Here is a 24,414-nt window from a genome sequence, read left to right as displayed (position 1 = left end):
ACTTTTTCATCAACAATGCCATCAGTATTTGAAAATCGATCTGAAAATGATTCAGCACCCTTTCGCCTGCTATAAGGACGCGCCGATGTTCCGATTAAAAGGGGCCATGATGATATTATGGCGCATGAGGCACGGCTGTGATGATCGTTTTCAACGGCATATTTGTCACTACTTGTAGAAATGTATATATATATTATAATAAGTAAGATATCAAAACTGATTCTAATTATGGGCGAGCGCCTGACATAGACTGAATGATACCATGGTTACAAAACGGAAATTATTTACCATATTTTGATCACTGATTGAAGTCAAATCAAATATGTCCATTTGCACTTTCACTACATTCGCATTTCCTGAAAATTTAGACATAAACGGAAAGTCAAGATTAGTTTGATACAAAATGCCAAGGTTTCACAAAGTTTTAATTAATATCTAATATGGTCATGTTAACACACACATGAAGAAGAAGAAGACGAAGAAGAACAAATTTTTATTCCAGATTCAATAGGCCCACTTAGCTCAATAGGGAAAGCGCAGATCTACGGATCTCGAGGTAGTGAGTTCGTTTCCTGGGCGAGGCGTATGTTCTCTGTGACGATTTGATAAAAGACATTGTGTCTGAAATCATTCGTCCTCCACCACTGATTCATGTGGGGAAGTTGGCAGTTACATGCGGAGAACAGATTTGTACTTGTACAGAATCCAGGAACACTGGTTAGGTTAACTGACTGAAATACTGTTGAAAAACGATGTTAAACTCAAAACAAACAAACAAAAATAATAGGCCTATGTGAAAATCGAGCAATAGCAAGTCACGTAACAAAAACATTGTGTTGATATAAACCAGCTTTAAAAAGAGCATGTATAAACACAAAGGACGTTCTGTGCAGAATAAATAGGAACAGGATATTGTAAAGTAACAAAAACTGTAGCACTAAGTAAAAATGATTAAGGGTTCAGCTGTTCATCTGGTAAGGCACACTATGCGGAGAGTGTCATTTTTATTGTGTTATAACTAGTTGAGTATGAATTTATATGAACACAAAGTTACATAAAAAAGTCATCAGTTTTAATAATGACAGCGAATACAAAAGTAAAATGACAAAGATAGTTTCAATTGCAATATCATCTTTTCATAAGACCTGTATATCATAGCATCATCTGCAACCGCGCTAGAAATATTAGCGAGGCAGATTTTGCATTTACGATATTAAAGTTGAAACATATCTGGATTTAAATATCAAGTGGCAGTTGTATGCTTCACATTTATATACATCACTCCAAGGTCAGTGGAGTAATATCATTTGACCTCAATAGTCAGGCAAATGTTTCTTTTGTGTATAATGAAGCAAACGTGTATCACTTTTCGTTCTATCAAATGATACAACCAAAGTGGATTTAAGTTTAAGATGTTGTTTTTTTTTTCTTTGCTCTATGTATATGTGACGAGTCTTAAGGAACTATTTTACTTTGACCCTAGTATCTTTAATCAATACTGCTCTGCCTTTTAATAGGCTACATTAAAGAAGCCGAAAAGGTTCCTCTATGCTTGCATGTCTCTTTTAAATTTGATAAATGAATGCAAAGTGGATATGCTTCAATTTAGTGATGAAGTTATACATGTATTATTTTTGTATTTATTAAGATATTGTTTAACATCACAAATTATACCTTTATAGGTAGTATTTCACTCGACTCCTAGTCTTGTGTATACCTATGATGTTTTGCACGAATCTGTATATAATGCTATGCTTATTACAAATAAATTATAGAAAAAGCAAAATAATTACAGTAACAACGGTCATTTGAATATATTTATATTTGTTATGCTTTAAACGAGAACCAAGAAAATGAGCTGTTCGTTATTCGTGAACATTACCATCAGGGATGTGCTTAATTATAATTGTAATTTAATTAATTATAATTAATTACAAATTTTGATCTAATTGAAAATAATGAATAATTAAGCACAAACTAAATTAAAGTAATTGAAATTAATTAATTACTGACTCAGATTTGGGTTGTAATTGTCAATTAAATCTAATTACTTTCAATTACTTTGGCTTTTTTACTGATCAATGGGCATGTGAAATTTTTATAGTGACAGTAAATAGCTGACAGGTATTGTTGTATCATAACATAACATAACATAACATATTCTTTATTCGACATAAAATTGCAAACATACAGTTTATAGTCTATACAAACAGCACAATTTTGTAAAGCATAACACATGCCTGTAGTTTCCAAACATTTAACTGAGAAGTTCAGTAGATTAACACCTATTACATGTACACTTCTATATCATAACTCCCGACAAAAAAAGGGTATGAAAGAGAACCTGATCATAATTTACTCTTATCTACACAACTAAGAGCAGGGTAAGGACAAGTAACTTTTGATTGTAATATATGACAACTTGCAGAGGTTATTTCCCCTGCATCGTTTAACTATAACGGGTATTATTGGACCTTGCATTGAGAAAGTGACGCTAAGGAGTATCAACGGCTCATTGTTCGAAATTAATCACTACATAAATAAAATAAGCCACGAATTGCCATTACAATATACATCGGTTTCGAAATCACATTATTTCTTGTTTCATCCTCTAAACTGAATGATGTTATGAAAAGAAATTTTTAATACGAGAACATCCGCAAATAGATTTACGCTGAAGCATTAATCAGAGATTTAGCTACGATATATTAAAGCTAGTTCCTTGACAGATATGTCCAAAAGTCAAGGTGTGGACGATGTTGTAAATATTTTCGGATATGATTTATGTCTATGGACCAAACTTCGGTTGGCCTTTCCGAAAACCAAAAATAAAAGACCAGTTCGTTGGTCTATGTAAGATTAAATCTACTACCTGCGGAATTTATTCAACTTTGTATTAATAACGTTCTCGGATGATGACGTATATCATATACATAGAATACCATTGTATTTATGTAAGGCATTCGTATTTACAAACACAATGTATGAAATCATTTGGCTCAGAAGTCGCCACAGAACACAATCCCGGAAGATACACAAACTAGCAAACACTGAAAGCATCTATCGTTTAGTCGAAGTAAAATGAGTAAAAATATAATCTAAGTTCATTCGTTGAAAGCATGATATAAGTAAGCTGCCAGGTTATTTAATAGCTTAACATTTGTACTTGACATAAGTGATTCAAACTTCTGTATTGTAGACCATCTACAAAAATATGGTTTGAAAAATTTCCTTCGCAGTTCATAGTATTTCGGACATACTAGTAAAAAGTGATACTCTGTCTCTATCAAATTTAAAGGACAATTTCGACATTTCCTATGTTCTCTGGGGATATTTTCATGTCGACCCCTTTCTATTTCTAAATTATGAGCTGATGTTCTAAATTTAGTTAAAGCGATTCTATGTTTGTTATTGTTTATTATGTTAAGATATTTTTCTAGTTCAAATGTGCTATAAGATGAAAGACTATTGGAATTATTTATGTTTGCGTACCAGCTTTGTTTATAAGTATCTAGTATTCTAAGTTAAATTATTTGTAAATTAATATCAAGTCTATCTTGCTGTAACCAAATATTTGACAGACCTATTTAATTTAACAAAGTTTTTATGTGAAAAGCCCAGTTTTTTTCCATTATATGACATGTTATTATCTGCATCTTCTTTAAGCATGTTATATAGTTAAACAAAGATTAACAGATCAATTTATTCAAAATTGGCATAGTAGATTAAATGATTCTAGTAGAGCTTTGTTTTACAAAAATATTGCGTCTTTCAATTTTCAAACATATTTAGACTGCTTTTCAGTAAATAAATTTTGTCAAGCATTAGCTAGGTTAAGAGTTTCTTCGCATAGGTTACAAATCGAGTCTGGAAGATGGATAAAACCAATACGTATTCCTGTAAATGAAAGAAAATGTTGCATTTGTAATGTGCTTGAAGATGAATTTCATTTTGTAATTGAATGTCCATTATACAATGACTTACGAAAACAATTCATACCGTCTTACTTTTGGAAAAGACCAAACATGATGAAGTTTATAGATCTGATTAAGTCTGAAAATAGAATCGTGATAAAGAAGTTAGGAATGTATGTTCACAATGCATTTACCGTAATAAATGAATATGTGTTTAGACGTTAGGGCTAGAAATTGTTGTAAACATGTTTATATCTATATATATTCTGTGAGTTATGTAATTACGTTAGATGTTTTGGTTGTATGGAAATATTACCCCGGTTGCAAAGACTTAGTCATATCGTTTTAAAAATATGTTATTACTTCATTGTCTCTGTGAGACACATCCCTTAAAGATTAATTATACATATGAGAATAGCCAACATGTTAACCTTTATGTGTTTCGTTTTCGATAAAGGTCGACTGTAGTTTGGAGTACTATTCCCACTATACGCTAGATACACCTTTTACGTCATATTAGAATTACGTATTTTCCTGTTCCTTTTAATTTAATAATTTTCTAAAAATGTTAATAACGTATTAGTATATAACACTTTGTTATTGATATGAATGTAACCTTCTCCGACATGCAATGTATGATATATGTATGTACTATGTATTTGCATTTTTCGCTGTTCGTCATACATGTATTGAACTGTTGTCCTCATGGGCTTATGAGCCTAATGGATCTAATAAATAAACTTAAACTTAAACATATGTTTTTTTAAGTATGCAGTTATTGTTTAATTTTAGTATTTTAATTTTAGTATTGTTGTATCAACAATCAGGTGTTAGAGGTGTTAATCCCTATTCAGTTCTGTTAAGTGTGATACATTTTAGTCACTAAACCTAATAATTAGGAATGTACAGAAAAACTGATATTGAAACGTGTCATTCTGTCGTGGTGCACATCATGAATTCATCAGCGCTCAAATAGTTTATCCTTCCAAAGGAGAGATAAAATAATTAATCATAATTAATTACTTTTGGCAAAATAATTGTAATTAATTAATTACTTTTTGAAAATGGCTTGTAATTTAATTTAATTTAATTTAATTAGCAATTTTCTCACTGTAATTGGAATTAATTAATTATTTTTCAAAATAATTAGGCACATCCCTGATTACCATTATATATTTATGTGATACAATGCTTTAAATATATATCTCGCATCTTAACCTACATGAGCTATCTATTATTTTGCTTATTCCATACAGTAAGTAGTGTTAGGAAAAAATAACACTTTTATCATTATTAAAATATTATACCCCATTCATATAGCACTCTTTTCATACAAAATATGTGCGTTCAAAAGTGCTTTACAAAGACATTAAAGAACACATACATACATACATACATATACATGTAAATACATTGGTAAAAGATTAAAGGAATAGAAAATAAAACAAGATCAATCTTAAATTTTGCTCAACGTTAATTCACATTACATAAGCGACCCCTTTCTCAACACGAAACAAACCTGTCATGATTTTGTTATTTTTGTCTGTTTATTTATTTATTTATCTTTTTTGATTTTTTTTCTTTGGTTTAACGCCATCCTCAACAGGTTTTCAGATTTTGTTATTTATATAACATGTGTGAAAGAGATGTGTTTTCAAAGATTTTTTGAAATGCGGACAGTAAGCTTGAACCTCTTGAAGGGCAGTCCAAAACTTTGGAGCTGCATGCTTGAAACTTCTGTCACCATACTTTACTGTTCGACTACTCGGAACAACCAAAGACACTGGGCCATCTGCCGATCTTATGTCTCTACAAGGCTTGTACACGTCTGTACTTGGGGGACTCATTGTGCATGGCTTTGTTTGTAAGCGTCAAGATTTTGAACTCAATTTGCAACTGAACGGAAGCCAATGCAACTCCTTCATGACTGGTGTGATGTGATTGTATCGCGGAGTCTTAGTTATGATGCGGCCCACTGTATTTTATACACATAGAAGATTTTGCTGTGTGTATTTGGAAATTCCATACAGCAGCAAATCACAGTAGTCTACTTTCGATGTAACCAGAGAGTTCACAAGAGACTTGGTAGCATCAGCTGTGATGTACTGCCTAATGTGGCATATTTGTCGAAGTTGTGCATAACTAGCTCTACATAGAGTTAACATGCTGTGTTATGACCATGTTTGAATCCATTCTAGCATCGAGATTCTTCACAAAATGATGGTTTAATCCGAGAGGGTCCTACTTTCCTTTTGGGTAATGTAAACAAATATATGTTTTCAATATTCAATCGTTTGATGTCCAGCACATAATAGTCGGTAAAATTCACTGTTAAAATATCATTCTACTCTAAGTAATTACATGTAACAATGACAACATAGATGTACCTGACTGCATGTTACAATGACAACATAGATGTACCTGACTGTAACTGACTGCATGTTATAATGACAACATGGATGTGACTGACTGTATGTTACAATGACAACATAGATGTAACTGACTGTAACTGACTGCATGTTATAATGACAACATGGATGTAACTGACTGTATGTTACAATGACAACATAGATGTAACTGACTGCATGTTATAATGACAACATGGATGTGACTGACTGTATGTTACAATGACAACATAGATGTAACTGACTGTAACTGACTGCATGTTATAATGACAACATGGATGTAACTGACTGTATGTTACAATGACAACATAGATGTACCTGACTGTAACTGACTGCATGTTATAATGACAACATGGATGTGACTGACTGTATGTTACAATGACAACATAGATGTAACTGACTGTAACTGACTGCATGTTATAATGACAACATGGATGTAACTGACTGTATGTTACAATGACAACATAGATGTAACTGACTGTAACTGACTGCATGTTATAATGACAACATGGATGTAACTGACTGTATGTTACAATGACAACATAGATGTACCTGACTGTAACTGACTGCATGTTATAATGACAACATGGATGTGACTGACTGTATGTTACAATGACAACATAGATGTAACTGACTGTAACTGACTGCATGTTATAATGACAACATGGATGTAACTGACTGTATGCTACCATGACAACATAGACCTTGTTCAGGAAATAATTATAGATCTTCCTTATATATTTACCAAACCAATCTAAAAAAGCAAACTAACATATAGCAGTATGTGCAAGTTCCATAGTGCCTTAAATTTTATTTTAAAGACAGATGAAAAAGCTGGCAAAATACATGATATGCAAAATTACATTAGAAAAGCGCTGCCCTGAATACGACACAAAAAGTTTTACAGTTAGAGCCATAAAGGGAGGTAATCAAAAACAACAGAGTCAATAAAACCTTCTTGTCATTAGTTTTTATCGTTGCCATTAGAGCTATGTATCTTCTGTAAGGTAGAACCTTTCAGGTTACATGTCTACAGCTTCATCCAAGGAAATGTGGGCTGTACATATTGTATTAGTTTGAATGTTTATTATATCATGTACATTTTTGTTTATTATATGGAAAGTGTATAGACCTTTTTACTCTGTACTAATTCCTTAGCAACGGGAAACAATTTTCGCGCATGCGCAATCTACGTACGTAGGGCAAAAAGACATGACTGCACAATGTAAATTACGTTAGAGTTATACTTTATTCTGAGTTTGTTTTATAGTAAATATCCACTAAAAGACAAAGGAAAATATACGTAGCTCTTTGCAAACTCACAGCTGATATAGTTTAACTAATGCGCATTATCTACCTTTGATGATTTTGGATTAATAAACATTTTTTCAGCAAGGTTGTCTGGACAAATTCAGGTCAAGAAAAATGAAAAAAAAAAAATGGAATTTTCCATGAATTAATAAAGTTGTTGGTCTATTTCCTAACATGGTCTCATATAACTTACAACCTGTCGCAATTAGCTTACATGATTCTTCAAATATAATTTATTGTCTCAGTCGTAAATAACAAAGTTCAGCCTTTGATTTTTTTTTTATCCAATCATACTGATCAATTCATTCCGAATTCAAAGAAAAAAAATAAAATGAATAAATAAAAACCATAAATATAATAATCATCATTTTAAAACTGTTATTTTTTATTTCTATTGATTCTTCGAATTTGAAAGTTTTTATATGACACTATCGAATTGGTTCGGACGCGGTCAGATTAAATAGAGATGGTGCGTGTAGCGGGGAGGGGTGTTCTACATTTACATTCTTTATCTGTTCTATTTTTTTGCGGAATTCAAGTTTATCATAATTATTCTATTGAATTACGAATAATGACTTCTGCTCACGATACTTTTTCGATATGAAAATGATCTAGCATGTAAACATAAGAAATAAAATAATTACAGCTTTATATTAGGTGTTTTCCTTCAGTGTGTAGTTATTGTCCTGGATTTGATTCATATCTTACGAATTTAGATTTTTTTGTAACTACACTTTTATAGTTTTAAATGAAAATGTCCATTAAAGTTCCAAGATATATTCTTATAGAACTTAAAATACTAGGTACCTCGTTAAATGTTTATTTTCCGCCACGTGTTATATTAATCCGAGTGCGTTCTTGTATTATGGCATTGATTACCGAATGCATTAAAGTACATCACATCAAAGCGATCTTACATGCTTCAGTAAATTTTATGATCCGCTCTAATAAGGGGACACCCCTGAAAGGATCTTTATTATCATGACGTCCTATGTTTTATCATGTCATTTACATAATAGTTACGTAACGATTTCCGATAGATCACTTAAAACAGCAACCTCAGTGACATGGAGCCGCGCGACCCCCAAGTATGCAGATATCATTCAGGTCGGAGAAAAACATATACAACAACGATTTGAAGCTGTGGGAAAAATAGATATAATGAAAAAATATGACATTTTTAAATGTAAGGAACAAGTTTTATATTAGTATGATGTGTGGAAATGGACAGGAAATGCTTGTTCTCTTCTGTCGAAAATATGAATAAAGCAGGCTTTTCAGGTAAGATATGATTAAAAACATACATGTCTTTAATCAAAGCATACTGTATAATAAATTACTTGACTGAAATCAACCTTATAGTGGCAAAACAATTCGTAATAAAATGATGATTTTGTGTAGGTTTTCTTATCGTTGAGAGTTTTTTTTTTTTGCCACACGTAAAGAGCGCATGCGCGATAAAATCAAAACATCTGTGAAATTTGCATAGTTACCGTAGTTTGGGTAAAAAAGGTCTATTGTTATGTCGCTTATTAACCAGGTTTTCAACGAAAACCTGAGTTATTAGATTGGGGTAGATGTCGGTCGGGCGGGCGGGCGGCAGCGGCGGCGTCAAACTGGTGTTTCCGGTCAATAACTTTTGTTTCGGTAAAGATATTTGAATAAAACTTGGTATGTATGTAGCTTATATCAAGACAAAGGCTGGGATTGATTTTGGGGTTTCTGGGGTCAAGGTCAAGGTCACTGTTACTTAAAATAGAAAAAGGGTTTCCGGTCAATAACTTAACTTAGGAATGAGCTATCATGATGAAACTTGGTGTATAGAAAACTTATATAAAGTTGTAGCTTGGAATTGATTTTGGGGTTTCTGGGATCAAGGTCAAGGTCATTGTTACTAAAAATAGGGTTAGGGTTAGGGTTAGCATATCTTCTACATGCATGGAGGGATTTTGATGAAAGTTGGCACAATTGTTCACCATCATGAGACGGAGTGTCATGCGCAAGAACCAGGTCCCTAGGTCTAAGGTCAAGGTCACACTTCAAAGGATACAAGAATGAAAACTTTGTCCGGAGCATATCTTCTTCATGCATAGAGGGATTTTGATGTAACTTGGCACAATTATACACCATCATGAGACGAAGTGTCTTGCGCAGTTCCCTTCTTTAGAATTACTTCCCTTTGTTGTTACTATAAATAGCTTATATTGTAACTTTTTCATTACTAGACATAGGGAAAAATCGAGACCACTTTTCTGTAGTACAACAGTTTTTTTTTTTTGTTTTTTTTTTCTTTTTTTAAGATTAACTTCCCTTAGTTGTTACTATAAATAACTTATATTGTAACTTTTTTATAACTGACCGTAGGGAAAAACCAAGACCACTTTTCTGTGGTACAACATAGTTGTTACTTTCTAATTTTAGGTGTATTTTAAGGTATCTCTACCTGGTAAGGAGTTTTTTTGTGGACTTAGAAAAACAAAAGAATTACAATGATTACTAAACAACCACAAAATTAAAATTACATCTGCAAATACAGGTGCTAGATTAAAGAAATTTGCTGTGACGGGCGTATATTGTGACATTCTGGCACTCTTGTTTATTCTTATGAAAAGTGTTGAAAACTTGGTTTCGTGGCATTGCCGCGTTTCTTGTTTTTATTATATAGAAGGTTCAGTGTGTGCATTCGTTATCACTTTAAGCGAAAAGTTCATCATATGAGCCGCGCCGTGACGGAAAACCAACATATATATATATATATAATGGCTTTGTGACCAGCATGAATCCAGACCAGCCTGCGCATCCGCGCAGTCTGGTCAGGATCCATGCTGTTCGCTTATGGTTTCTCTAATTGCAATGGACTTTAACAGCGAGCAGCATGGATTCTGACCAGACTGCGCGGATGCGCAGGCTGGTCTGGATCCATGCTGATCGCAAAGCCACTATGTTGGTTTTCTCATGGCACGGCTCATATAATGTCAATTCTTTTCGACGTTTCGGGAAGGTTGGAAACTGTAATAAACCCCATAAAATAACCTCGAACAGTCCTTGGTTTAATCAGGCATTAATTACATGTTACTGTACTTGACTGACTATCAAGATATCAAGCGACTATCTTATTCTCGTTTCAAGTATGACCAAAGTCTGTTTCATCAGTAGCCGAATATTGCAAGGATGATTAGTTCCCCTAACTTGCACAGCGTGAATTTGAAACCGTACAACTGACGATGAAACATATTCAACGTACAGAAGTTCAATAAATCACATCAACCCACGTATGAAATATAGCTGACTGTAAGACTAAATACTAAACGTTTTGCCGTTGCAACGTCATGACGATATTTATTGATCGCGGCCGATTTCATGATGGACCTGTGAATTCTTTACTTGTGGGTGAAACAGGTCTCATAAGCGTAAATACGACTAGCTTCTACTGATTATAAAACATACCGTACGATTTGTTGTGAATTAACTGTTGTTGTACATTTAGTAGTTCAACCACCACCCTTGTTTAAGAGCAACATTTAAAAAACACTTTTTTTTTCATCCTCAAGTAATAAGTAAGTAGACTCGCCCAGTTTAATCAATCTAGACGCATAGGGTCATAGAGCGCTTACTTCACCCGATTTACATTCGGAACATTTTCACGCGTTTCGGGCTTTATCGTATGTTTAACCGTCCAAAGATGTTGGAAATGTTTGTCTCATTGTTTTGTTTGTTGTTTTTTTTTAATAAAAATGTTACTGCTTTCATTTTCTACCACTTTTTTTCCACCCTTGCCTGAAAAAAACAGTAATGAGTTTGTACACTGTTCGGACAATTGTGCTCTGTTGAAAAGTTTACCTGCATAAACAGAAAGCGAGATATGTCACCATGCGCGGATCCAGGGGATGGGGGGGGGGGCGTGGTCCGGACTCCCTCTGGAAAATCTTTAAAAAAGGAAAGAAGACAAGAAGGAAAGAAAATGTTTTTCGAAAAAGGCAACATTAGGACTGCATGTAAAGTATATGCGGCTGCTGCTACATACGGCCCCGCATAATTCATATTATTTATCTAAAAGAAACTAAGAATTTTACCTTCAAGGAAGCTTGATTTTATCATTTTTCCCAAATTTAACAGGTTAGTCCATAAAACTGCCCCAGAATGCAAAAAATGAAGTGTTAAATTTCAAAATTTCCAGGGTGGGGGTGGGGTGCAGGGGATCGGACCCCCTCTGAGAAAATTGGCAGTGTCCGTGCATGGTCACTATACCTGTCTAGTACTGGACATTATGGTAAACGCTTCTTTCCTGCACAAATGACAATTTCGCAACTTCTGTCCGGTTTGTACAAATTTCTGGCCGCGATAAACCATTTGACTTGTCTTTGTAATGAAATAGTTTAGTTCCTTTACACGTAAAATGAAAAAGCGTACATGTACATATTCTTGTAAGAAAGCATTACATATATCTAATAACATGTATACATATGATGATTTTAATTTTAGGCATAAATGTAACTTGAGAGCATGGCAGGTTGAAATGTTGCATGATAAGCAAAGGAAACACCGCTTGCACCAGATAAGCGAGTAAAATTAGCACAGAGGGCAAATAAATGGAAATGAGGTAAAGTAAGAGACGGTTTTTCATGGCCACTACACTCGTTACTATTTCAATATATTTCATTAAAACACGACTACTAATAAATCGCCAGTCCAGAGTTTGTGCTATATGGCCGGTCTTTGTTCAACATATCAAGTCAAATCTTGGAAAAAATCCTCTAGTAATTGGTTAGAAATTATTAATAGAATGTTTCGTGATATCATGAAAATGCTTAATGATATTTCACATACCTTTATCATAACCTGACGGGTAATTCGAGTCATATGTAGATACGTTTGTCAAGTACTTTAGCAGTTCATGTCTATAAAATAAGAAACGTGTTACAATATTTAGTTCTAGATTTAACATATTTATCCCAAATGGTAGACATATATACATTGAGTCATAAACTGAATATGTTGACTCCTGAAAGGATAAGAATGAAACAGATGTTTAAGATATGTTGAATAAATACATTAGTATCAGTATTGCTTACCGAAAACAGATGTATCTCGGTAAAGACCTACCTCTTTTTTCAATTCTTAATTTTTCTTATCTTCTTTTGATTTATTTTGAAACATGTAATTGTAATTGCGTAACGTAGTTCTTAATGAAATGATATTGGACATATTAAGCTAAACGTGTCAATGAGGGACGGGCTAAAATGGCGAATGCAAAAACGTTGCATGGGTCTCAGGTTAGTATAAGATAGTACTTTTGAAACAGACGCCATTGGTTCGAAAATTAAAAAAAAAAAAGACACATTTAAAAGTAAGCAAATCTTTCTTGCTATAAAGATCGGTTATGTCAATAATAAGGTATTTGAAAGTCTACGTGACCTACACAAGAGTAAGTGCAGAGGAGTGGGTCAGCCCATCCCCACCTAAATTTTGCCAAGTTCTTTTTACAAGAAAAGTCAATGAAATGTTTAGTTGGCCGGTCCCCAGTTGCCCCCATCCCTCCACAATGTCGAGATAGCTTCTACATCAATAACCTATAGGCCCACTACTGTATGCAAATTACACTCCAACGTGATAAAATGTAATAGATCTAGAAATTTGAAAACTTTCAAAAAACCTATTTGACAATCTTTCCACATAGATTATCATATCACGTGACGTTGCACAGGTAAATGTTTGTAATTATTTAAAAACATTGAACAGACAAAAAAAAAATTAATTGTAAGTTCTAAATAGGTTTCACTCGCCAACACCATATTTAGCATTTTTACTCGTGGCGCAAAAAAGGCATATGGTGTTCACTCGGTGAAATCTATTTCGATCTTACACAGAAACAAACAAAGAAGTTATCCTCTCAATAGATCTATATATGAAAGCTCATGTAATTTGATCAATGCCAATTATATTTTGACCTACCTTGTAAAATTAGCTGCATGAATTTCGCAAAAATGTACCAGAAGAAAAAGGAACAGAGAAAACTTTGCAATCCTCCCCATCGTGCAAGTTACTCTTCAAAATAAGTAGGAGCAATCATACAAATACGGCCAGTGACAGCTCGAGATAATGCCTTTGATAATGTGAAATGCTTAAGTTGGATTTATCATACACTCATCATAGTTTGTAACCGGCCGTCTGGCTTCTCAAGTATTTGAGATAATCTGATTGATATCTTCATACATCTTAAGAACGTTATATTTAATATATACACAGATGATTTCAATTGAAACAAGCAAATTCGATGAATTGGTATCCCCCGCCGAAAGGGTTTGTGGTGAGAAATGGCAAAAAAATATATCCAGCAAAAAGTTAAGGATGTTACTAAGAAGCAAATAATTTCATTAGTCAAAATCTATTTAACAGAAAACAAATGTTTAATTAAAAAGTACATAATAAATGTATGATACTTTGATCCTGACTAAAGAATTTATTTTGAATGGGATATGCTTACTGTAATTAGCTCAGCTTTTAAAATTAAATGCAGTTAATTGAAATGTGAGCTTGAAGTTTAACTGGAACGAAATATTGTCTTTGAGTGGTTTGGCACCAAGTGTTGCTGTTTAACATGTACATTTTAACTTAAAAGAACAGATGTCCTTAAGAGAACACAATCAAGTAAGATATCTTGAACATGGCTGAGGGCAAGATGTGTGCAGTCACAACTTAACATGTTGAAGGTTTTAACTTTTTTTTTTTAAAGAAAAAAGGAATGGAAATATAATGTTTATATATAAATATGTGTTATATTTAATTTTTTAGGGGGTCGGGGACGGATGAAGAAACAAAATTTCACATGTTGATTATAAATATTGATGGAAAATTAAAAATGAAAAAAAAAAGTGAAGTGGGGGTGGGGGCAGAGGATACATGATCAGTGGTGGGCATGGCTGGGTGGAGGAGCGAGGTGGGGGAATGGTACAACTTACATGTTGATAAATATTCATGGAAAGTTTGAAAAAAAAATAATGAATGAAAAAAAAAACATTTTGGGGGGGGGGGGGGGGGGGGGGGGGGGGGGGGGGGGTGTGACAAAGGCAAGTGGGTGACCAGGTATGGGTGCACAACTTAACTTGTTAATTTAATGAAATTCTGCCAAATGGTAAGTTTGTTATGTACATATATGTGGAATTTTAGACAACTAAAGGGCAATAACTCTGAAGTTACAAAAGAGATCCGTACGAAATTGTGTGTGCACAACCACATCATAGTGCTCTAAATTCTGTTTAAGTTTCATAGTTCAAGGTCAAATATATCAAAAGTTATGATGCAGAAATTACCATATCTATAGTACCCTATATAGTTAACACTAGAAACTTCTAAGGGCCATAACTCTGGTGTTACTTGGGCAATCTGACTGAAACTTAATTGGCCCCATAACCTCATAGTGGTGAACATGTATATGAAGTTGGTTTGAAAAAAATCTAAATTAAAGATGATTTTTTTTGAAGGGTGGGGGGGGGGGGGGGCGGGGATCAAGGTAAGGGAGTGACCAGGTGTGGGTACACCGCTTCACATGTTTACAATAAATGTTCATGGAAAAGAATGAAAGAAATTTAATGAAATTCTATCAAATGGTAAGTTTCTTATGTACAAATATGTGGATTTTTATACAATTAAAGGGCAATAACTCTTAATTTACAGAACAAATCAGAACGAAGTTGTGTGTACACAACCACATTATGGTGATCTAAATTCTGTTTAAGTGTCATAGTTCTAGGTCAAATATATCAAAAGTCATGATGCAGAAATTGCCATATTTATAGTACCCTATATAGTTAACACCAGAAACTTCTAAGGGCCATAACTCTTGTGTTACTAAGGCAATCTGACTGAAACTTGGCGGGCCACAAAATTCATGGTGGTGAACATGTATATGAAGTTTTATATAAATATTCCATACCATTTCCTAGATATGGCTCCGGACGGACGGACGGACGGACAACGCCAAAACTATATATAATATATGTGAAGTTGCATCATTAGAGTTGATCAATAAAATGTACCGCGCTCATAACCTGTGTCAGAAGCACGTCACGACGTCTTACTCCGCCCAGTCTTTTCTCAAGGTAAAACTGCTGCTGACATCGAAACTTTAAAACTTGGCCATGGAATTGCTCTTCACCTGCCAACAATTGTGTTCTTCATTTTCTAGTGATCAAACATTCTAGTCACATTGTTATGGCGGAATATTGTATACGATATCAAAGGTTAGTTGTCTGTGGTGTCACTGATTTTTCTTCGTGCAACAATCCGGCAGGTTCTAATTTCCGGCCTGGACAGGCCTGGCCTGGCCCGATGAGCCCACTTTTCGACTGGGCTAGCCCGGCCAGGCCATAGATTTCAATTTTATTAAAGGTGAAAGTGATTTCTACAGCATCTTTAAAATCTGACTTTTGAACTCGTTAATTGAAGAATATGTTTGGATAATTCAGACATTATATAAATACATTCTGAATTCCTACTCAGCAAAATTATACACCTGGGAATAAGCCTGTAGCTAACAAAACTATTAAGTCTAATTTAAAGGTGATGCCTGGATTAAATGTTACGACTATTTTCAAGGGGATCTCCACCTCAATTCTCTCTTGACTGGTGTCTTGGTTTAATCCCAGTTGAATAACCTACCTACATGTATTTTTTTTATCTATTGAGGATTATTTAGTATTGTCCGAAACTATTGAACTGTCACTCAAGAATATTCCGTATACTTCCGTAAATAAATTTTCAGTGCCCAAACTTAAATAAAATATAAATATTGAAAACCAAATAAAATATAAACATTTCTTTATCACCAGGTCGTATATGCAGATTATAGTTGTGCTGACAAAACGTTCAGCTACCAATCTCGGGGATATGAGTTCGGGACACCTGTTTGACCATTTTCATTTTTTGTTTAAATTTCATCTGTAAACTTAGAATGCAGGAAAACTGTCACACTTATCGTGATTTATTGTTCATTTATTGAAAGAAATACACAAGTTTTTTTACATTCTTCTACGTACAATTTATTACCAAGAGTGTTAGATATATTTGATAAAATGTTGTAAGAATAAAAACAGTATCGATAAAATGACATTATATCTAATTAATGAAAACAGTCTGAATTGAAATCAAACCCATAGTAACGTGCGTGAAAGTCGGAGAACTTATCACTACGCCACTGTGTCATTGGTAAACCATGCAGGTTATTTTGATCAATTTAGATATTTTCGGTTACAAATATGGTGTAAAATAAAGAAAACGCCCGAAAATATCAGCGATGATTAATATACTAATCAAGAATAAAGATTACGTTGCTTCACATATCAACCACTACTTCTCTTTCATAATTTGCAAAGTAAAAACATAAAACAGGACTCATCTAAAAAAAATAATCACTGAAACAAAGATGAGAGGGAGCTGTGAAGGGACATTTAAAGACTAATTGAAAACCATTACTTCCTTCCGGACAGACAGATGAACAGACAAATGCCGGCGCCGGTGGTGGGGTGGGGGGGGGGTGTTCAGCTCTGTTATAGCTCTCGTGACTTTATCACAGAAAGTGAAAAGAAAACTTAGATGCACTATTAATTTTTGTGTTAGAAAACTATCAAATAATCTAAAATGCCAACACCCTGACCACTTATAAGAGGCCCCACAATGAATATTGGTTTTATTACTCATCCATAAATTGAACATAAGCTTGATTAAACCAAACACTCATTAAAAGTTCAACTGAACAGTTAAGAGGTTAAGAGGTCAGCTAAGGATAGTATGGACAAAACCTGTAATTACAATTCCCAAAGAGATGCATTTACTGCATGAAAATATTCAGTTATATTGCAGCAGGTAAACATATTAATGAAATTATCCATTAGTTTTAAAACTAAATGTTATAGTTGACTTTAAATAATTTGATTACAGAAAAAAACCCAGTAGTTATCATTACACCATTTTCTTCAGTGCAAATCCGTATTTCAAATAAGATGAAAGATGGCTAACTAATGATTCTCCAGAGGACTAATTTCTCATTCAGTTTGACCTGCAGCAAGTAATCTAATTGTATATTTAGATTTTATGCCATTCAGTTCTATATGTACAATAAAATGTGGCCTGGCCTGGCCTGGCCCAGTCGAAAATTGAGCTCATCGGGCCAGGCCGAGCCGGGCCAGGCCAGAGATTAGAACATGCCAAACAATCCTTATTTCTTTATGATTGAATTTTGCTGTTCAGTCCAACCGAAAATAGAAAATGTACAGTTATCTTGTAATAATCACAGAAGAGGGTCATGATGGCCCTAGATCGCTCACCTGAGTTTCTCACTATATTGGAAAAACAAACGCAAGGAAAATGTCTGTGAAATCGAGTCAACGGTTTCTGACAGAAGGTGTTTTAAAGTACCAACAATATACATATAGTACGTCAGAGAATTAGTACCAAGTTTATACCACTTGTTAACTCGAAATTATTTCGAGATACTAACTACCATAGTATACGTAGATGTATAGGTGCTGGGTAAAGACATATTTTGGTTGGCCTTAAATCTCCCACATTGAGTATATGCATGCATTGAATGTACACTATTAAACCTATATGAAAGATATCCAATGATTATATGTCACTTAAACATTTTATATTTAGATATTTACTACAAAAAGTGACTCGAATGTTGAAGCCCAAAAGAAAACAATGTCGAGCCCATTGTTTGATGTCACACCACCCGAATGGCGCAAGTATTTCAGCCAAACAAGTTTCATTTCAATATCTTGTCACAAACTAAAGTTATTTAACAGAAACGATCATCCAAAATCAAACTAAATAATTCTAAGTCCACAAAACATCTTTACCACGTAGTGATATGACAGAATACACATAAATATTTGACGTACCAATAATTTTATACCAACGTAAAGTGGTGTTTGTTTTTTCGTAGCCAATAAAAAAAGAGTTACAAAATAAGATATTTATAGGAACAACAAAAAGAAGTAATACTGAAATGAAAACAAAAATTCTCAGTCCAAAAAAGACATCCTTACCAGGAACAGATGTGTCAAAATAAACCTGAAAATTTGAGGTACCATTCAGATTGTACCACAGACACGTTGTCTCTGTTTTTTCCCAAGGAACAAGTGGGATTCAACGTGAGAACTGTTTAATTACTCCCAGTAGTAGCCAACGATTTGAATCAGGTCATTACTCAGCATAACATGAGGATTCCGATACGACACGCAAAAATATTTACAATCCCTGATGAACAGAGATCTAACATTGATGATCACCTATTTCTTGGACACCTTCCAGAACGAATCATCATTGGTATATGAATGGAAGACCTGGCACTAATCCATTTGATTTCAAAAATTTCAATTTTTATAAACTGGAAGCCAGTCTTGATAGTAAAACCATTCACAACCAAGCTTTTCAAACGGATTTTGAAAATGGAGAAGTCTTGATAGTAAAACCATTCACAACCAAGCTTTTCAAACGGATTTTGAAAATGGAGAATGTATGCGATTCTACAGTCATGTCACTCTACCAGGCAACAGGAGCTCTTGGAATCAACCGATCGATTGGATTGACCTTGGCAGGATATAGAAGTGACTACACTCTCTTGGTTTTTGATCTAACCACAGAACAAGGTTGCAAGAAAGGTCAACTTCACCCTGTTACACGGGAAACGAGGATCTTCAGTTTGCACATGCACTTCCTACCGACTACACTAGCAAATAGACTGATAAAAATATATTTCTACATGTTCCCCCTTTTTGTCGAATTCAATTCCATAGAGACAAAAGCCAGTCTATTTTAGAGATTTTCACAAAGGAATGATGTTACAATTATTGGACATAGGACATAAACTGACTCAGTTCACTACATTCAGTCAGACATTAAAAAGATATATCATAGTGTAGGAGCTAGTCTACCTACCGTCGTGATAGTGTATGCAGAATTTGACAATCAAATTGAAATCAACGGGCTGACAGAAGTAATCACAGATTATTAAACATGAATGGTTAGAAGCATTGGAGAAGATGCTGAAAAAGTGAAATATCACGAAACTATATCCAAAAAAAACTGCAGAATATTCGATACACCTTAAACAATTGTGTTGTAGATGAACTTAAAACACTTATCTTCGATGAAGTATATACGAACTATTTTGGGTGTCAAGTGGATCATACGGATATGTACGGACGAGTGGGTGGAGTTGTACATTGAAAAAGCTCCTCAGTCAAATGTTACGGAAAAGTGGTATCCAAAACTATAGCTCATGGAATTCCATGGCGTGAGAATGTACAAGCCTGACATATGTGGTTAGATATAAGGAGGAAGTTAGACCGCCATCATTCAGGAAAGCAATATGAGAATATGGACAGAACAGGTGAAATACGCCTGGAATATTGAATAACCATTAACTTCAGTACATCTATATTGAGAACACTACATGGAGAAGTGCGACCAGATAATCATCTACCAAAGCAGAAACCCTGTCATAGCAGAGCTTACATAGTGAACACACATGACTCAGATCAACCCGGAGACCATTGGCTGGCTATTTACTTAAAGCCTGTCTCACACAGAACACACGGCTTATACGGTTGGCCACCCGTGTAAACCGTACATACAACCGAACCAACCGTGGCCTTATCCGAGTTACACTCGGGCCATTCGAGTGTATTCGTGAAGGCCGTGTATGATTTTTAAAACTTTTAAAAAACTGGCACGGGTGCCATGTCCGTGTATGATCGTATTAGCGATCGTACAAGACCGTGAGAGACCGTGTGAGACCGTACGAGACCGTATATACAACCGCACATGAAGTCCACTCCACGAGTGAGCTCAACCGTGTCAATATCGTATATAAATCGTATTGAATCGTGTGAAACCGTTCCCAAGTCCTACATCCAACACCCGGATTAACACTCGAATGTCACACGATCACCGTACGATTCACACGAGTGTACACACGGTTTTATACGATCGCCATACGACCAATAAGGTTTCATACGATCGCCATACGACCAATACGGTTCAAGTACGAATTATACATGGTCAAGTACGACCAGACACGGTCTCTACGTCTGTACAAAGCTCGTGTATGATCATACAGCACTCGAACACAACAGAAAACACAACTACCTGCTGCCACCTTGAAACAACAGAGTACTTGCTACATAATGCCTCCAAAGAAGAAGAAGGTCCCCAAAAGAATCCCCATGGAAGATTTTCCCAGCGAGAATACAAAAAGGGCCACCAAGGCCCTCCGACCACTTCAACCTGTTGACCCTGTCGACCCTGATGAGCTGCAGGACCCGCTGGCACCACCTGACGAGATACCCAGAGATTCAGACTCGGATGCCAGCTCGATGGGCCCTCCAGGAACTGCTGCACCCTCGAAAAAAAGGTACATTTTACATTGCTTCACATTTTTATTTATTTATATATTTATTTATTTTTAATTTTTATCTATGTAACATGGAGTAAATATTGATATCAATGATTCTCAGTATGTAGATATTATTTTTGACAAATTGACAACTATAATTGTTTTAACTTAAATAAATTAACAGTATGTTTATTCAGTTTATTAATTTTTTTTTTGTCTAATTGCAGAACCATCCAGCGCATCACCCGAAAACTCACCGATGCCGAGGAAGTCGATGTGATAGAGTGGATCCAGGCTAACCCCAGTATTTTCAACAAGGCGCATGCTGATTACAAAAACACGAAGAAGCGGGACCAGTTGTTCGCCGACTAAGCCGACCAGCTTGGAGAGGGGTTGACCGGACAGGACCTATACAAATGGTATCTTGGGCAGCGTACGGCGTTTACAAAGTTGATCAAGCGTCCGGCCAGTGGCAGTGGTACAGTCTTGATGACCGCCCGACAGCAGTTGGTGGTAGAGAGCATGTCCTTCCTCAAGTGGCATTGTACATCGATCCCCGTACGGAAAGGTGTGGATGTGAGTATTTTTTTTTAAATATTTATTCTTTTTTAAATTTTATTTTGTTTATTAATGAAGAATGTAACTGTAAGAATAATGTATGTAACCAACCAGTTTGATTTTTGTTAATAAAATATGATATTTGTCTTTTGCAGTTGACTGCTGCCAGGAAGAAGCGGTACGGCGATGCACCCTCACAGAACATACCAGCCTCAGACCCAGCTGCACCAGAAGATGCACCGTCTACACCTTCTACAGCTTCAGTCCACTCAGATTCAGATCTGCTAGAAGAGAGGGAAGCTGTAAGTATTATTAACCACAGAATGTTTTCAGCAACTTTGAACATATGTAAAATATAAATTGTCGATCGCATATTGTAGCCAAAGTATTAACTGGCCTGCATAGCTCAGTGGATAATGCGCTTGCCGTGTAATCCATAGTTCGATCCCGGGTCGGGGCACACACATATATGCCAGTCATATTGCAGCATAATGCTGACTGACAAATCAAGGCTACGTCCGGCACATTTTTTAAATAAATCTACCAACAAATATTTTAGAATCAATGAATTTTAGAGTAAATTAAGTAATAAATATTTGAGAAAATTATTTAAATATCTTACTTTAATAGCTATGTTTTGATTTCTTTACAGTTGACACAGGAGTTGAGACAACTGAGGCAAGAAAGGACTGACGCGGCAGCTGTCACCACCAGACAACTGACACACCTAATGCGCCAAATGACGCCATCTCTCCGGGATCAGTTCATGACCGAAACCCTTGCCTCCGCCGTGCGTTATGTGGACCTCTCCAGGGAGCAGACCAAGCAGCTGCCACCCCAGCAGCTTCCCTCTGTACCAGCACAGCAGCATCAGCCCATCCTCCAGGACTTCAGGACCCCTCAACGCCCAATGCACCAGGCACAGCAGCAGCCACCACAGTATGCCCAGGACCACGCACAGCAACTGAATCCCCCCACCACTGAGACAGAGAGACGACACTTCTTCACCACACTTCAAGGCTGCTATCCAGATTTTACTGGATCTTCATGTCCACCACCAGCCCCTACCTATGCAACACTAACTGTTCGTCGCACCCCAACAGCCACAGTGACCACAGATGGTATCATTGCAGGTGCTGCTGCTGCTGCAGGAATACCTTCATTTTCTACTACCATCGTCCAAAGTCCCACCGTGAGCACACCACAGATGGCCAGTACACCCACCACTCAGCCTGCTGACGCAAGTCAGAACATGTCTTCGTTTATGAGGGATATGATTCAGGACGGTGACGAGACTACCTCATACTGAACCAAGACACCAAGAACTGTTTCCGGGAATTTGTTATTATGGCAATTTTTAAATGATTTTTAATCAAGGAGTCTAATTTGAAATTATTATAAGACAGTCATTGGAGTCTAATGACTATTTTGTGTTGTTTAAATTTTTTTTTAAATGATTATGCTGACAAACATGATGCTGATGTTGTGATTTTGATTGTCATATTTTTTTCAAGTGGTTAAACTTAAAATAAAGTTTATTGTTGAAATGTAAAACATGTATTTCTTTTTCGTTGAATATTATAAATATTTAGGAAGTAGTTCTTTTATAACGGGGAGATTTCTTTGAAATAAGATTGGCTTTATTATAAATGCACTGCTTATTATTAAATATTTTATTATTATCACTTTGCAAAAATAAAATTAAAGGTTCCCATAGAAAAAAATAAGATGTACCTTTATAAGCGAGCAGTGGTTATTTTTCTTAGATATTTTCTTTGAAATAACATTTGCTCCCTTATAAAGGTACATCTTATCTTATTATTCATTTTTCCCCTTTGAAGAAATAACTACTTTGTCCCTGGTCCAAAAATTAAGTTACCAGTTAGGAAGCTGTACTCTTATCAAACCACTTTGAGCTCAAAAGTGCTATTACACTTTCCAAACACGATATCTAGCAAATGTAACTGTGTATAAAGAAGCAAAGAACATCAAACTGACTGTATATACAAATATTTTATCCCAAGATTACGCGTTGCTTTTTCAAAGCGGTGTTTAATCTGGGGCTTACATATTTGTAATCATGCCTATAGACGACATTGGCATTTAAAGAATTAAACCATATGATGGCAATCATAGAACTTTTGGATTGTTCTTGGCAGGATTATATTTTATACTGGAAAAAGGTTAAATTTTATTTATTGTATAACGTTTAAAGCAATTCAACACTTACTTAACTCTTTTGACACTAATTTATTAAAATCTCTTTGAAGACTTGAAAAAAACCCTGCTAAACTTTCAAATCATGATATCATGATATCTAGCAAATCAAATATGATTGTATGTATAATGAGTCCGAGCAGTTAGATTCCAATATCAATTCATGAAATGATATACAAAGGTTACTAGTCTATATCAACTGCAAAAGTCACCAGTCTATTATATCATCTGTTCTTGCCATGGAACCGAACCAGCTTCCGACATGAAGTAATCCCTGAGGTAGTTTCTTTGTTGCTTTCCAAGGTTGTGGTCTACGTTGCGGCCAGCATGTCCTCCTGCGTCCACTAGTTGACTCTCCTCTCGCCATACCCCGGGTACTAGGGCATGGTTTTGGTCCTCATGGTCGGCATTGGCTGGTACACCAGGGTAACGTATCCTCAAAAGGTTGTGCAACATGACACAAGCAAGGACTAAGGACTTCACACTTTCTGTTTTCTTATAAACTGTTGCATTCAACAGACATTGAAATGTGTTGGCCAATATTCCGAATGCATTCTCCACCACCCTTCTGGCACGAGACAGCCTGTAGTTAAATATGCGCTCATCGTGG

General features: G+C 35.3%; 2 protein-coding genes across 2 annotated transcripts in view; one reads left to right on the top strand and one right to left on the bottom strand.

The window, feature by feature from the left end:
• Positions 1–13,717, bottom strand: part of LOC128546703 (glycine receptor subunit alpha-2-like) — a 39,534-nt gene extending 25,817 nt beyond the window's left edge. The window contains exons 1-3 of the mRNA XM_053517961.1: positions 13,583–13,717; positions 12,458–12,528; positions 289–356 (exon numbers count right to left, since the gene is read on the bottom strand). Of these exons, the coding sequence (XP_053373936.1) occupies positions 289–356; positions 12,458–12,528; positions 13,583–13,662 (219 nt within the window). The 5' untranslated portion in view covers positions 13,663–13,717. The remainder of the gene's footprint in view (positions 1–288; positions 357–12,457; positions 12,529–13,582) is intronic.
• Positions 13,718–20,220: 6,503 nt separating this feature from the next.
• Positions 20,221–22,896, top strand: LOC128546702 (uncharacterized). The gene is made up of 5 exons (XM_053517960.1): positions 20,221–20,612; positions 20,643–21,047; positions 21,257–21,605; positions 21,743–21,889; positions 22,240–22,896. The coding sequence occupies exons 3-5, from the start codon at positions 21,519–21,521 to the stop codon at positions 22,894–22,896; spliced, it is 891 nt and encodes a 296-aa protein (XP_053373935.1). The 5' UTR covers positions 20,221–20,612; positions 20,643–21,047; positions 21,257–21,518.
• Positions 22,897–24,414: the final 1,518 nt, after the last annotated feature.

Source organism: Mercenaria mercenaria, chromosome 11, assembly GCF_021730395.1.
Source record: "Mercenaria mercenaria strain notata chromosome 11, MADL_Memer_1, whole genome shotgun sequence".
Taxonomy (NCBI): Eukaryota; Metazoa; Mollusca; class Bivalvia; order Venerida; family Veneridae; genus Mercenaria; species Mercenaria mercenaria.
This window is presented reverse-complemented; position numbering and strand designations above follow the sequence as displayed.

Bases quoted from the DNA above. Each gene is read 5' to 3' on its own strand.
- LOC128546702 (XM_053517960.1), top strand. From the start codon at position 21,519: ATGACCGCCCGACAGCAGTTGGTGGTAGAGAGCATGTCCTTCCTCAAG. The intron at 21,606-21,742 runs GTGAGTATTTTT...TGTCTTTTGCAG, and splicing joins CCGTACGGAAAGGTGTGGAT to TTGACTGCTGCCAGGAAGAA. The intron at 21,890-22,239 runs GTAAGTATTATT...ATTTCTTTACAG, and splicing joins TGCTAGAAGAGAGGGAAGCT to TTGACACAGGAGTTGAGACA.